Source organism: Aptenodytes patagonicus, chromosome 1 (assembly GCF_965638725.1).
Source record: "Aptenodytes patagonicus chromosome 1, bAptPat1.pri.cur, whole genome shotgun sequence".
Lineage (NCBI taxonomy): Eukaryota > Metazoa > Chordata > Aves > Sphenisciformes > Spheniscidae > Aptenodytes > Aptenodytes patagonicus.
In genome coordinates this window covers 207,590,289-207,607,032 of record NC_134949.1, presented here as the reverse complement: position 1 = coordinate 207,607,032, position 16,744 = coordinate 207,590,289, and the positions used below count along the sequence as shown (strand labels likewise).

General features: G+C 36.4%; 1 protein-coding gene across 3 annotated transcripts in view; it reads left to right on the top strand.

The window, feature by feature from the left end:
- IFT88 (intraflagellar transport 88) overlaps positions 1 to 16,744 on the top strand; it is a 59,931-nt gene that overhangs the window by 37,522 nt on the left and 5,665 nt on the right. For all 3 annotated transcript variants that reach the window (XM_076328121.1, XM_076328122.1, XM_076328120.1), the window contains exons 21-24: positions 1,459 to 1,511; positions 3,378 to 3,443; positions 5,244 to 5,350; positions 10,949 to 11,009. In XM_076328121.1, coding sequence (XP_076184236.1) covers positions 1,459 to 1,511; positions 3,378 to 3,443; positions 5,244 to 5,350; positions 10,949 to 11,009 — 287 coding nt within the window. The remainder of the gene's footprint in view (positions 1 to 1,458; positions 1,512 to 3,377; positions 3,444 to 5,243; positions 5,351 to 10,948; positions 11,010 to 16,744) is intronic.

The window sequence follows — 16,744 nt, the reverse complement described above, 5'->3', positions numbered from 1 at the left end:
TAAATATTTTATGCTTCATGTTGCACTCAGTCGATGCATGAAACATGAAGTATGTGGATTGAAAAGTACTTAGGAATAATTGGCATATGAAGTTCTTAATTATTATTTGTAATTGTAATCTACCTGTAATACAGAGAAGTTATTTCTCTGTGGGATGAGATCGTTAATAGTAGATAACATATATGTTTTGGTGTTTATTTGGTATTAAAAATAGAGTCTAGATATACTAATTGATAAATATGAACGTTGGGTTATAAATTGCTACTAATTGTAAATAAAGTTACATTTTAAAATTATAACTTTATTTTAACCATGACCAGCATTTTTTAGTTTAACATTGTTTAGTGTATTCAGTGTTTTAATCACAATAATTACATTTTAAATTGTATTCTAAGATAACATGTTAGACAATGAATTGAGAAACGGTTTTTCATTATTTTACATTTTACTAGCATGCCCAAATCTATCATTAATAAAAGGAGTTGTGCAGCTAATGCTGGCTGCTGACAATTTATTCTCTAGAATTTTAATACTGAACTGCGTAATAAACTTTATTATGGTGTCTGCTTGGCTGTCTTTATTGTTTGCAGGAGACGTATTCAGCTGAAACTAAAAAAGATGAAGCAGCTGTCTTTCATAAACTTGTTTGGCAACTACCAGGCAAACAGATTATTTAGAGTTAAAAATGGCCTGTGCTGTGACTGGAGGGAAAAACTGAAGAGAATAAGTACAAAACTATTCTGAAAAATGTTAGTGTACAGTGCCTTTGGGATATGCTGCTGTTGAATTGTAAGCCACATGTGAAAAGTGCTTTGGCTTACAGAGCATCCTTACACTGTTGACATGAAAATTTCTTAATTTTCACATTATCTTGATAAGAATGAGGAAAGAGTCCAACAGTTTTGTTGTACATGCTCAAACACCTCAAATATTTTCTCTGATCATATCTATCACCATTATGTGCTAAAAAGAGAAGGGCAGGTAGCAGCTAGGGCATCGAGGTGATGATGCAGAGGAGAAGCCGGAGTTTGAAGCTGTAAGTGGGGAGCATGCTTCCTGGCAGGGATCCCTTGGGCATGCTTGGGACCCTACTGGTGGGACTTCCTCAGAATACTGTTTAGCATTTTGTTCTTCCCCATTGCGTGGTTCTGTACCTCAGACAAAAATTAGTGGCTCACGTGTCAGGTCTACTAATTGTGTCTGGTGCACAGAATCATGAGCAGGAGAAAGACTATAATACAGGACTACAAATGAGTGACATCGAGGGCTGAACACAGGAGCATGATGTAGGGGTAAACTGTGTGTGCGCTGAACAAGCTAAATTCTTCCTAGGAAGCCAATGTGCTAGGTGAAAAATGTTAAGAGTAGTTTAATAGTAGGTCTTTACCAATGCTATGCAGATTGTTTTGCTTATTCATTGTTTGGCAGTGTGCATAATTTTATTTTATTTATATGCAGACCGACACAAGTGAAGTGGCAGCTGATGGTTGCCAGTTGCTACAGGAGAAGCGGTAAGTTCTGTAACTTTTTTGTAATTGGTTGGAGGTTTGTAACATTTTTTGTAATTAGTTGAGGTTGTTCAGCTTGGAGAAGAGAAGCCTGGAGAATATATAAAGGGGCTTATAAGAAAGATGAAGAGAGACTTTTTACCAAGGCCTGTAGTGACAGGACAAGGGGCAACAGTTTTAAACTGAAAGAGGGTAGACTTAGATTGGACATAAGGAAGAAATTTTTTACGATGAGGGTGGTGGGACACTGGAACAGGTTGCCCAGAGAAGCTGTGGATGCCCCATCATTAGAAGTGTTCAAGGTCAGGTTGGACGGAGCTTTGAGCAACCTGATCCAGTGAAAGATGTCCTTGCCCATGGCAGGGGGGTGGACTAGATGATCTTCAAAAGTCCCTTCCAACCCAAACCATTCCATGATTTGTTTTGTTTTGATTGATGTGTTTTTTTTTCTTTTTATCTTTTCTGCCTGATGTGAATACTGGTCCTAAAGTTTGTTTGAAAACTCAGTTACATATTATTTTGTTATGAATCTTCTGTGTATATGTAATAAAACATGACTTTTCTTTTAAGTCCAGGAAGTGTGCCTGCACTGACTTATGCATGAAACGCTCCTTGTACTGTTAAATAAGTAAAATAAGGAAGATACTACAGCATAAATGATCTGATAGAAGTTTTTCTTAATGTAATTGTACTACCATCTGATCTAACATAAGTAATTAGATTTTAAAGTTGCTTAATTTGCATTCCTTTTCAACAGCAGGTATAATTTTTCTATACTAAAATAGTACTTGCATTACACAAACAAAAGACTGTCTTAATTTGCTGTATTTTCTTACTGGGAATATAATATGCCAATAGGCAAAATGGAAAGAGAGTAATGTTTCTGGGGTTTTTTCATCACCTAAAATGCATTCAAGGCACTTGATGATGTAAATGATACTCTTCTTTCTTGCTGTCCCATTTTGTCACTCTCCTTTATGCTTCTTTAGAACTTTGCAGAACAGACTTCCATAATAAATAAGTGCATCTTCTCACTCTGCTCAGTTATTTAATGCAACAGTGAGAAAAGGAACAGGACCTAGGAAAGTCAGTGAATTAAGAACAGTTGGCACCACCCAAAACTGGACAGATTAACTGTTTTCCCAGCAAAGAAACACAATGGTTTTGGCTGCTTTTTAGATCATTTATGATTCATTGGCAAAATTCCCAGCTTATCGTGTTAACATATAGCAGGTCAGTTTGATCTCTACCTCGCACTAGGAAAATGAAAATAGTGATATCTCAACAAACATTTTTGTCAGATATTTTATGGATATGAGGTTTTAGATTCACAGGGTCAGTCCTGTGAATCTATCAGTCCTTTCCATAATCATCTAGCTGAGTCAAAATTGAAGGCAAAAGTCATAAAGAATAATTACTTTGCTACCAGATATGGGCAAAGGAGAGACACACAATTAGTATTCTGATGGAAGGAAGGGTAGGCAGAGCTCAGCTGTTACACATTTCTATTTGACCAATCCTTACATTTGCAGCCTCAGATAAGCCTTGGTATGCTTGATACAGCTTGTCTAGTAGATGTGTCATAGAACAATGGGGTCCTAGGGGCAGGTCAAAAAAGGGCAAAAATCAGGAAACTCCTCTTAATTAATTCTGTTTTTACAGAGTAATTTGGACTGTTTTCAGATGCTCTTAATTTTTGCTATCAGTAATTAAAGCATGTTAAGTTTGGTTTTATCAAATTTGGTCTTGTAATATTAAATCATGTACTCAAACTAAAAGATGAAGTGATGTTAAACTGTATCAATTTTTCATCAGATATTCTTTTTTATGTTTGGATATGTGGATAGGAGATGTTTGTTTTATTTACAGGTAACTACCAGAAAGCTCTAGAGAAATACAAAGTCATTCACAGAAAATTCCCAGAGAATGTTGAATGTAAGTTGTTTCATTGAGTGGTACAACTATCAAAGGAAACTTTATTACATTGAATATGTGTGTTAGTAATCGTATGATGTATTTTTCATATGAAAATATTTTAATGAACTAACATTTTTACTCACGCTAATGCTGCATGTTTTCTGTGACAGCATTAAAGTGTGATTTAAGAAATATTAGGGTAATGCTGAAGAGGAGAGATGAAAATAAACTTTAACTGTAGCGAATTGGTTGAGTTCTTTCTCACACACTTTCTAAATTTTATAACTATGTTACTTATTTAATCTTTCTTATGATAAAATATATGTATTTTTACTTCTAGCCCCTGCTAGTTGAAACTCCTGCTGTAAGTTTCTAGATATGAGAAAATCTTATTGTTAAGTTTTACCAAAGCCAGGCCTTCCAAAAGAATGTGGAGGGTGAGATTTTGTTGTTGGGTGTTTAAGTATTGTTGGTCAACCAGTCTCTAGAAAATCCGTAGAGAATTGCAAACTAAACTACAGGAAACATAACTTTGAAGAGTAAGACATTTTGCAGAATCAGTCACACTTGTACTCTAAATTAAAAAGCCCTGTAGAAAACGGGGGTTGTCACTGGTTGTGAAAACATTCTCTTACATCCCACATTGTGCCTCACTAATTCCAAAATACAAGATTGTCGCCAACAAGCCTACACTTTTAAATGCTATATGAGAAGAACATTCACTGTATTTTAAAATCAAATTGTACCGTTCTGCTTTAACAAACGTACTGCTTTTTTGAAGAGCAGTCATACAGCTCTGTTGTACAAGAGAAATTCAGTACTATGACTCCTCAAAGTTATAAGCAAAATGTCATGTTCATATCGGTCACACATATTTCAGAGGGGTAGAGTATTTAGTAAACCTTTTAGAATGCTAATATTTTTCTGAATGTAGTTTCTACAAATCATGAAACAGAGGCAGGAGTTCGACAAGACAATTGAACTGATTTAAAAGTTTTCTGCTGCTGAAACAATGGTTCTTCACTCATCCCTCCCTGGCTATGTGCTCCCAACCATCTTCGTTATGGTCGTTCTGATGCTTATCTGATCCCTCAGTGAACAAGTTCAGCTCCCTGAACCAGCAGAAAACTAACTTAGCACAAAAAGAAAATAACATATTTGTGAAAGTAGTCAGGAGGGTAATGGGTCACGTCATGTTTGTTTCTGCTTCAAAGGCGTTTCTTTCAAAGGGATGTTGACAAACACATAGGAATAGCAACAATGTTTTCAGAGTTTGGTATAATGTCTCAGGAGACTGGTTTTAGGGATTCTTTTGGTTCCGTCATACAGTTATAGTCAATCTTCGTGTCTGGTTTGTTGGGGTTTTTTAATTCTATAAATACTAATCTTTAAAAAATCAACCACAGCAACAGAAAAAACAAACCATTCTGATTCACTTGGCATTTGTAAAATTGTTTTCAACAAAATGCTATTGATAGTGGCTCCTCGGTAATAACTTAGTATCATTATTATGCTTTCCAGTTTCCAAAATATTTTGCAAATGTCAAGAGTTCTGAGCCAGATGAGTTAGTGTGTCTTGTGCCTTCCACATATATAAATGGTATTTGTACTGTTCATGGACATAGACACTGCATCACAGAAACTGTTGAATTATTTGCAGAATATCACAACTTGCATAGTGATACTGGACTAGAGTCACCTTGTATTCCCAGTTATTTGCATTGTTTGCCATTCTGTACATCCAGTTCTGTTATGGTGCACTTGCAGTTTGACCTGCTTGTAAGCCTTTTTTTTAACAATGTTTTGCTTTTCAATTAGGCCTCCGATTTTTAGTTCGTCTCTGCACAGATATGGGGCTGAAAGAAGTCCAGGAATATATGACAAAGCTCAAGAAAGTGGAAAAATTAAAAGAAATAAGAGAGCAGGTAAGCTTGTTTCTTTCTGTGATTATACAGTATCACTATGTACATAGATGAAGCTAAAATAGTGTTTATGATACTTCAAGATAAAATGTGTATTAACTTCCTGGTTTACAGATGCTTGTGTTTTGGGGTTTTTAGTTTTAAATTACTGATCAGCCTTATATCTGTCTGAATGGTTTTTGGGCACTGGATTTTCTGTGATTTTAAATAGTAGTGAAAGATGGGTTATGTAGATGTGATGGGAATGCTGGAGCCACCCGCATAATTCAATGTCTCTGGAATGTTGTCTTTCCTACTTATTTGCCAGACTGTATAAAGTGTGTTTATGAGCCAAGTAATAATGCAACTACAGGGAGAGAAGGGGAGCCTAAGAATTTGTCCATGTACTAGAACTCCTTCTTGCTATATACAAAGCTGCAACATTGACAGATTACATAGGTAGAAGTAAATTATTCATGTTAGTGCCAATTTTTAAACTGAAAAAAAATTTCCATGGAAAAGCTACAGGCTGTGAAAGGTATGAGATCGCAACTTGTGTTCTATTCAGAGGAGTGAGCGTGTGTGTGTGTGTGTATGCGCGTGCATCGTTTTCTTGCTACTCCTGTGATAAAGTAAGATTTTAAAATTAAAATCAGCTTCTTGTTTGGAAAGCATTATCCATGCTGTTGAGCTGCGAAGTGTTCAAGCTTGCTGCTCTTATCCAGTGAATTGCCTCAAAGCTACATAGTCACATTAGGACACATTAAGTCTTACCTAATTTATTCTGCTCCTAGTAACACTTACTGGCTCCCTTTTGATGTCAGGTAATGTGTAAATGCATCTTTAGTTACTTCAGTTTTACTTCAATTCCAGAGAGTCTGAGTATGCACATGTACACTGGGACATTTTAAAAATGAAACTCACAAAGGGAAACACTGATCAAAGGATTCCAAATTTATGCTACAACCTTACTTTGGGGGGCTAGTTGAAGTATATAGGTTTGGATTTTCAGTAAATGTAAAATTTAAAGCATTTGGAAAATTGGACAAAAGAAAGCAGTCCACAAATGTAGTGGGGCTAATATTCCTCCATGTCTTCCCCATAATGGTATCAGTAAGCAAAACAGATGACCAGGTATAATGTTCCTATTCTGCAAAACTCGTGATTAAGAGATCTCTCTGAAGTGTGTTAAACAGGCTTTGCTTAGTTTCTAGGGAATATCAGTTCAATGTCAGTGATATACATAGTTCTTTACAATAACTTCCAATACCTCAGTGCTTTACTCAGGAAAGGTCAGAGATGAAACCAATTAAAACTGGATTATTTTATATTTGGTAAGAGAGAGGTCCCTGGAGGTGGAGGGGTTATCTATTTCCTTGCATATAATTCCAGCATTTTTTACACTGAAGGTGTTAATTATGTACCATAGATCTGCAGATGTTGAGGATTCTAAGGAAAACACTTTTTTCCTTTAAGGAAGTTAATGTTTGAATCTCTGTATGTTCTGGTGGGGAAAAAGCTACCAGTAAAATATTTAAAAGATTAAATTGTCTAAGTTATTTAAGATTTTAGCAACACAGAAATTATGTTTAAATTATGGTTTTTTTTCATTCTGACTACATTGTGTTAAGGGACTTCATTGAGTAGTACCTGAATGACAGAGATATCAGTGGAATCCAGTACAGATGCATGGTAGCACAAGTTATTGCATAGTTGTTTTAGACTGTTCAGATTTTAATTGTGTTCATAATTCAGCCATGACATGGAAAGCTCACTCTGTGTATTACATTTAAGTATTCCTGTTTAAGAGTCTGGTGACTCTATCCTGTTAAAAATTAACCTTGCAAAGCAGAATCATGGAATGGTTTGGGTTGGAAGGGACTTTTGAAGATCATCTAGTCCACCCCCCTGCTATGGGCAGGGACATCTTTCACTGGATCAGGTTGCTCAAAGCTCCGTCCAACCTGACCTTGAACACTTCTAATGATGGGGCATCCACAGCTTCTCTGGGCAACCTGTTCCAGTGTCCCACCACCCTCATCATAAAATTTTTTTCCTTATGTCCAATCTAAGTCTACCCTCTTTCAGTTTAAAACCGTTGCCCCTTGTCCTGTCACTACAGGCCTTGGTAAAAAGTCTCTCTCCATCTTTCTTATAAGCCCCCTTTAAGTATTGAAAGGCCGCAATAAGGTCTCTCTGGAGCCTTCTCTTCTTCAGGCTGAACAACCCCAACCCTCTCAGCCTTTCCTCATAGGAGAGGTGTTCTAGCCCTTGAATCAATTTCATGGCCCTCCTCTGGACCTGCTCCAACAGGTCCATGTCTGTCTTGTATTGGGGACCCCAGATCTGGATGCAGTATTCCAGGTGGGGTCTCATGAGAGCAGAGTAGAGGGGAGAATAAGGTATCTGTGATGGCACTTCTAATTAGTCAAAGCTTTAAGGTAGATCTGCCTAAACGCTTTTCTATAGCGTGTTGCCCAGAAAAGAAAACAGGCTTTTAAATAAAAATAAGCCTGATTCTATTAGAATTTAAACTAGACCAATTTTCTTTTAAACAGAGAAAACTGAAATGCACTAGGCTTAAAAAACCCAAGGAAACCCAAAACAAAACAACCTCCCCTGCCCCCCAAAACCACCACAAACAATGGAAATAAAACAAGTTTCTAGTCAGCTCTGTCAACTTCATCCCTGCAGGCAGGCCCATGCTTCCAGCCTGTTTGAGTAAGCTTAGTGAGTTTCTGAATGGCAGCAAAATTCTGCCCCTGCAGTTCCTAGACATTCTCTTCAGAACCTCTGAAGCCTGATCGGTTTCTTTCTGCTCCTTCTTGTAGCTCCTTGTTGTGGGGGGACATGCTCGCATCTCCACCTTCTGGCTCTCTTGTCTGCCACACTCTGAGATCTCCCAAGTTCAGTGTCTCCTCAAGGAAAGGAACAACTTTTTCTGCCCCCCAAGGAACCCACTGACCCAATTTTCTTAAAAATCAACACCACTGTAGATGTAAAGGAACAAAGACACTAAGAAAAAAAAGATGTTACAGAACGCACTGCTATTTAGTATGCTGCCATCCTGTATTAGAGGTTGAATATCTTTCTGTGACCGAATCTCAACATCAGTGCTGTCTTGCAAAACAATAGCCCTGCAGTTCCTTTTTGCTATTTGTATTGCATCTGGGTTCCCATCCCCTAGTTTTGGGGATTTTTTTGTTTGCTTGGTTGGTTTGTGTGTGTGTGTATTTTTAGTCTTATGTCTACCATCTGGCTTTGGAAATTACTACATATTTTTGTCCTAAGAAATTCCTTCTGTCATCCATGAGCATATAGTCATAAACTATACTTTCAAGTTTTAAAATTATCAAATTTTAATATTTCACCACCTAAGTTTCCAATAGGAACACTGGTCTCGGTTAGCAATACCAGGTATAGTTCAATTCCTGCTCCCAATTTCAGACTAACCCATGGTTTCTCGACTGCACCCAGTAAAGAGAAAATAGATAAATACTGGTGTAATACACCTACATTTCAAAGTCTGCATGCAGACTTTGTCTTCCTGTAGAAATTTATCAAAATTTGCTATTCTGGCATTGTTTTTCCAGAATAAGTATATCCACATGGAGTTTATACCAAAATAAATATTCTGGAGTACTTATTTCACTCAGTTCTCAAATATGGACAAGTTGTTAAATACTTCCAGCCAAGAATCTGGGAACATCTGTGGGGTTCATTCCCTGTAGAAATTTTTCTCCCTGCTTCTCACAACATTGGATTTTTACTGTAACCTTCATATGTTGTTTTTTTGAGTTTGTGTTTGGGTTTTTTTGGGTTTGGTTTTTTTTTTTCCTACTGCATTAATCTTTCTTTTTCATGTTTCAGTTTAAAAAAGACAGGTAAAAGTTCACACAACCTTCTTGGCACTGATGTATACATGCATTACTATTTATTTAGTGAGTGAGCTTAATGACTGAAAATGAGGGATTGATTGGGTGTGGTGTGAAGCAGCGATGATAGGTGCAAACACTGGGGGGGACTTACTGCCTTTACTTTCAGGCATCTACATCTGGACTAATCATCCTAAATTTCTTTTGCAGTCATGGGAGAGAAATAGGCATTTTTAGGGTGGAAATCATTGGACCTATTTTAAATTTCTGCTTTTAGTATGGGATGACTTATAAACTACTCACTTGGAACTTTACAGGAATTAGTCATATGCTTAAGCTGTAGTACTTCTATAATATTTTGGGAGTAAAGTCCTAGGATGTAAATGCCATGAGGGCACTATCATTTAGGGACCACTTCCCTCTGGCAGACAGAAGCTGAGCTTCCACTGGCAGACTTGTCAGTCATTCAACATTTGGAGGGTCTGAACATGTTTCCTGGAGGACTGATATATGCTACTTCACTGGACTGTGACTAGCATATTTAATCCAGAATTCAGAGAACATATTTTAGACTTGAGGATTTCCCAAAATAAATAAAAAGTATGAGAAATTCTGGTCCCAGACTGGATCGCTCCAGGACCATTCCTGGTTTCACACTAGGCTCACTGCTTTCCTGTCTGACTCCTGTGAGTTTTGATTTAAGGGTTCTTCCTTTTTCTGTTGGCACAAATCTTGAAGGTTCTTTCACTTCTTCTGTGTCATTCCAACTTTGCCAGACTCCATGATACTCTTCTGGTGAAAAATGAATGAAGAAGCTACAGTAATTGACCTGAATACATGGTTAGGTAGTGTGCATATGTGTTTTAATCAGATCCTGAACTCATTTTGAAATAAGATGCAGAGATTACTTTATTAACAGCTGAGTGCTTTAAACACCAAGTTTTTGTACCTACCCATCAAGAAGTCCCTCACTGAGATGTACCTTCTTGTAATTGACAAGATATATACATGAGAAATTTGGTGTTTTGCCAGGGGAAGCCAAGTCTGCCATGTGATACAGAGGTATTGCTTTGATAAACTGTTAAAGTTTTCAAATAACACTAAAAAAAACACAGCTGGAAGATGTTTATGGTACCTTCCTCAGTGCAAGAGAGCTGGCTTTTTAAACACAGCTTTTAAAGTATTTACCTTCACCTTTATCTTGCATTTAACACTCAACAGCATATTAAATTTTGCTGTATAGTACAATGCTGTGCCAAGTATTCAAAATTTAAGATTTATGGGGTGAATAGTTCTTTTTATAGATTCCCCTACTTCCGCCCCTTGAATCTTTACAATAATAAAACGCTTGTGGGATTTACAAGACGTTAATAGGCAGAGGCTACTTTGAACTCATGCAAGGAGGGCTGTGTTGCCTGTTTTTTCAGCTGTACTTTACAAAGGTACATATGAACTATTTTTATGCACATTCCTTGTATAAATTTTATCTGAAGAAAAATAATTTATTGAGATATTCTGTTTGACTTTCATAGAACTCTTGTTTTATGTAAACATTGGATTTAACACTGATTTTAAGGACAATTTTATGCATTGAAAAAATGAGGTTTGTTAGTTACAGTATAGTAAGCCTAGTTTAACGTTGTTCTACTGTATAAGCTAAGTTGAGTTTTCAATAATTATCTCTAATGTATATTACTAAATGCGGTTTTTGTTCTGTTCTTTTCAAACCTTTCTCACTGTTCTCCAGCGCATTAAATCTGGCAGAGATGGCAGTGCACGTAGCCGCAGAGAAGGAAATGCTGGTGGTGGTAAGTACTTAATGCCTCTGCTTAAATATCAGATTTGTCAGGATCCTAAAGAAAATAGTTTTTCTTAAAGTGTTTGAAAACCTCCTTACATTCTGAAATGCACACAAATATGCATTGAGTAATATGCAAGTACTTCACAAATTTTGTTTCATACTCTCTGGTTATCTCATTGCTATATGAAACCTCAAGCGGTATAGTAGCATGGATTTGGTCTAAGATTTGTGCTTTATATACAGATCTCAGTGTATTCCTAAAGCTAAATTTCCACTTGTTTTCAATACTGTGGACTTGAACATTTTTATGCCATTGATTTGGAACTTGAACATTTTTATTCCATTTACTTTAGAATATTTATTATAAGGAATCATTTATTATAACAAAACAGAACATGCAAGCCATGAAAAACAGGAACTCATTGTGTCTTTATTTAACATGGAGAAAAGGGAATTTTGTGCCCACCATCTAGTCTATTACATTAGGTGTCCGTTACAAATTCAAGAGGCTATTTTGTGCAACCAGCTCTGTAATAAGGAGAAGACACCTGTATTATCTTTGGGCTCCTTCTTCCCCTTTTCCCAGTATAGCAGAGCTGAAGTACTAGAGTCTTCCATAGAGGAAAGCTTGCTCCCTGACTACTAAGTCTCTCTGCTCCTATAGATTTACAATGCTGACTTTCATAAATGTAAAGCTCTAGCAATGTAAGTCTGGAAACTGGCCTGCTTTGTCTTTCCTGCACTAGGTAGTCTGCATATTGCAGAGCTAATGATTTTTCCCTCCCATTATTAAATCCATGAAATGTTAGTAATGTTAAACCTAACTGTTCCCTGCTGCTGCTCTAAGGAAACTAGCAGACTTCAGGCTACTTCAGCCACCTGGTAAAAAATCCATTTTGACCCAAATAGGAAATGGTTTCTTTGTGTTCTGCATTTGGTTTATCTTAAAATCAGTGGGTCTCGTAAAAAGATATCCCCTATAAATTCTTGCCTCTCTTCCCTTCCTTTTACAGAGAAATAATTTATGGGTTTTTTTTTTCTTATTTGGTAATTTCATTTCTCCACCTACATAGCAGATGCTTTACTACATTTATCCAATTCTGTAGGGTCATGAAGAGTCATGTAAATTACTAGTGTAATTTTAAGATGACCTTAGAATGCTGTTACATTTATGAAGACTGCTTTGCTGTGTTGTCTAAGGGTTAAGAATGAGGTTTTGATGCTTCAGAGAGATCTCATTCCTTTTTCAGCTCAGTAGTTTCACTAGAAGCTTTTAAATCATTTCTTGATATGTAAAAAAACCACCGTTCACCTAGGATTGAATTTTACCTGTTCTGGGCCTCAGGCCAAAGTAATTCTTGGGGTGAAATTCCTTATTTTGTTAACAGAGAGGGATGGAAACGTTTCTGGACTCTGCTTTGTTACATAAGCCCTATGATCAGGCAGCCAGCTAGAGGTGCCAACAAAACAGCAGCGTGAGACAGCACGGGGACCTGTTTTCTGTCATAAAGTAGAGATCCACTTTGGGTTATAATAAACAGAAATGAAGAGCAGGATTGGTAGCAGGCAAGGGTATTTACAGCCATGCAAAACATTGCCTCAGGCATACAGCCAAATGGCACAAAGGGTCTCTCTTCTTACAGCTGTATTTTGTAATTATCCCTACTCCGTTAGTGAAAAAGGGGCATGTTATCGGGAGAGAGTCAGTAATTTAGCAAAAGAGGATATAAGTAACGACCAAGCTGGAAAGATGCTAAGACAACATTAATCCCCCTAACTACCAGTTTGTCAATACTTCTTTTAAAGACAGAAATATCTATGGAAAGTTGTCTTTTTTAAAAAATTTAAAAATAAAAAAAGTCTCTTCCCCTCCAAAGTTGAACACATGAGGAACTTTGACTGCAAGCTCTAGTAATTCCAAGGCATTACTCTTTCTCCCCATAACCAGAGTAATGGGAGAAGAGCAAATGCAGACATTTAGGATGCTAGCATAAAGAGGATGAGACAGTAAGCAGGGTCAGAATTGACCTAGAATTTGTCCTATCAATAATTCTTAGATTGTTGCTCAAGATATTATATGTCAAATTCATGAAAGAATGGAAAAAAAAGAATTTGGGAACAAGTCTGTATAAGAGCATGTTTGAGAAGTCTCCATTACACAAATTCAGTGCCAAAGATTCAACTTTTCTGGAAATGACTCAGCAAACAAGCAGAAGTACAAAGAAGGTCCTGTTTTGCGCCTGGAGTTATCTTTCTGCTGGGATTCCTAATTAAAAGTTGTGGTGAGATGTGCTACTTCTATATATTTTTAGAAGGAGTCAAAGGCATTACGCATTTTTTAACTAGTAATGCTGACTCTGGGGAACGTTATCAGTGAAGAAGGAGCTGCACAGTCACAGCAACAGATGTTAAGGACTATGTTGTAGTTTGTCTGCCTTTTACTGAGGATGACTGAGAGAAACCTGAAGACCCAAACATTATTTTGTCCAATGTTTGGCATTATTCACCTGGGTTATGAGTTTGTAGTTTGCAGTGTAAGAAATTTCTGTACGTGGCCTGTGTGAAGACACATATGAAACATAAACATGGGTTATTTTATTTCAGAATCTTACTACACTTTTGATAAATTAATGGCTTCAAAATAATAAAAAAAAATTTGTATACATTTTAAGATTAGTCTTTTCCAGTGGTGTTGCCAAAACCAAAAGGGATCATTTTCCTACACTGTATGAGGGATTGTCATCATTACTGAACCCAGTGAAGCATGGAATCCTCCTTAGTTTAGTACTTACTAGCTAAATTAAAGTACTTACTAGCTAAATGAAGTGTGTATGCATTCCAAATATTTTAGGTATGATGCATCTTTTATTTCTTTCCTCTTACCAGCTCACTGTCCCCATACTTGCTGGCATTCTTAACAGATTTTTTTTTTCCAAGTATTTTGTCCCTATATAGTTAGTTATATTAGGAGTATTAATAATTCAGGTTTCCTTGTTTTAGGAAATACGATCTAAAATTGCTTTTAAAGAGGAAGCTAAGAGGAAAGAGAACTAAGTCAGCAGGGTTTGTGCTTAACAGGACACCTACTACTTTGCCAATATAAATTAAAACAGAAGGTGCATGCAATGCACCAAGGCATAATTTGAAGAATATGATTAGTGTATGCAGGAAGAATGGAAAAAACAGAATGGAAAAAGGGAGACCAAGAAAACTGACATCTATATCAGTGTCAGTTAAAGTCTGTTCTTGTCTTGTGAGAAGAATAAGCATTAAATCTAAAATGCCTGCCCAAAATTGAACACGTTTGTTCACTCTTATTATACAATGTGAAATTTTCTTCTCCCCACAAATATCAGATTTATGATTTTCAATCTTTTTGATTCAGGTTGGAAGCAGATGACATTGGTACACTCACTTAAAATTCTTCTTTTTAATTTAAAAAAGGAGAAAGAAAAAAGAAAAAAAAAAAAATCCTGAAGGGAGCTAACAGTACATCTGAGTTTAGGCAGTTCTCAAAGATTTCCTTTCCAATAACCTTTCCTTGTTTTCATACTTTTTTGTGTTTTGCAGAGATGCGATAGTAACATGCAGAATTTGGAAGTTAGGACACTGTGTTTTTTACTACCTTAAGAGATTTTTACTGTTCAATAGCATAAGGCCTTTCATAGATAAGGGAAAGTATGACTTTAAGGAATACATTACCACAGCAGTGTTTACTTGGTCTCTGTATTTGCCCTGCTCTCTGAATGGGGAGTTTTGTCCTGGATGAGAGGGGAGTTTTGTACTGGATGAGAGGAGCCATGCAGTCTCGGACAGGAGCCCAAAGAAGGAGTGTTGAATTCAGAAGATGAAAGGCTGAGCACTTTGCATTCTCCTTCGTTACCTAAGCCTGTCCAGATGAATTTGGGAAGGAAACCACAAGAGAATAATTTAGGTGTCTTTTCCCTTTTTCATTTCACCTGTGACGATGTCAGTGGAGAAATGGGTTTGTCCATCCCAAACAAACATCCCATAATCAAACGTCCTTTACTAGCCCATAGGGATCTCCTCATATAATATGGAAGCACATTATAGATGTTAGGGCCATAAGCATCCCAAATAATCTTGAATGTGATAGAGGCAAGAGATTCTGTTGTTACCCTGCAGCCAGGACTTCACGATCACTTATATTTTCTAGACTTTGTGTGCCTGTTGATGCCTCATTGATTACAAATCGTTGTGGGATGGTTCCATTGGCTGTGTGTGCAAAAAAAAAAAAAAAGTTTTTTTGATAAACGGACAGGGAAAATATCTGAGTGAAGAGAGCATCTTAATGTGTTTTCTGCGTCTGAACTCACTTAAGGAGTTAGCTGAACCGACACACCATAAACAATTTTCATTCTACAGAATTTCAAATCAAAATGAACTGCAGCAGAGTTAAAAATTGCATCTGCTTCCCATGCCGTTTCTCGGTTTTAATATAATATTCTGCCTGCTACGCTGAACTTATTATTCTCTTTGGTTAAACAAAACCAAAGCCCTCTTCTCCAATAATGGTGTCTTTACCCCAAATATGAAAGATACACAGAGCTGCATTTAAACACATTCTGGATTTACTGAAGCATCTGTAGTCTTTAAAAGGAGTAGCCCACTATGCACTTTGTTACATAAACATTTTACAGAGGAGAGAGATTACCAAACAACCCTACCCTTTGATATCTTTTCCTGATGAGTAAAATGGTACTAAAAATTCTAATTTATGTCCTTCATGATACTGAAGGAATTTCTGATGCAGTAGTCTCATCACTGTAATTGCAACTAGTGAGACTCCTTTAAAAAATAAATATAAAATCATGGATTTTATGGGTTGAAGTGATATACACACAGGTATCTTGCTAAGTAGGAAGTACGGAAACACAAAGGTTTAGAATCTTTTTTGCTAGATATCACTGCTTAACATAGGATTATTCCAAAATAGGATTAATTTCACAGAATGTTGCTTTATTCATTATTCTGTTATATAAAATTAACCTTTTTTTAAAAAATAAGTTTTATGCTTTATTTTTTTTTAAATTGTATGTGGGGGAATTAGTTCAAATTAGTTTTTGTATGGAAGTTGAAGAAATCTGAATGAACAGAATATATTATACTTATAATACAATAACTTAATTAAATATCCTAAATATAACATTATGGGCATGACTTTTAAACAGATGAGAGAAAGGAATGCACTGTAACAGATATCAGCATGTAGAATATATTATCTATGTCTTTATATGTATAGCTCCCAGTTAACACTATTGCACACAGACTGAGGGGAAGGTAACCTCAGCATGATAATCCAAGTCTCAAGTATTATCATTTTACAGAGTAAATATATTTATAAATCAGATTTTGAAAATATATTGACCAGTTCTGCTAAATCAGTTCCTGTCGCTTTTTCAACTGAAATCTGGAGCCATATTCCTGCAGTCAGTTTATGTGTATGTGTCCACATTATCAACCCAGAGTGGGTACACTGGGACTGGCTTCCATGCGAGCTACAGTAATAACATACCTTTTAAATAAAAATACAATAAGTAAATAAATAATGAGCATGTATTAATTGCAGTGAAGGTTTTCTTGGATACAGAGAGCAATTTAGTTCAGCATTGGTCTTCCATTATTCAAAAACTTTATTTAATAAGGAGCATGTGTTTGTACAGTTACTAGAGTAATGCAGATAGAATTCATTTGCAGTTTGAGAAATGTCTACCTGTAGTC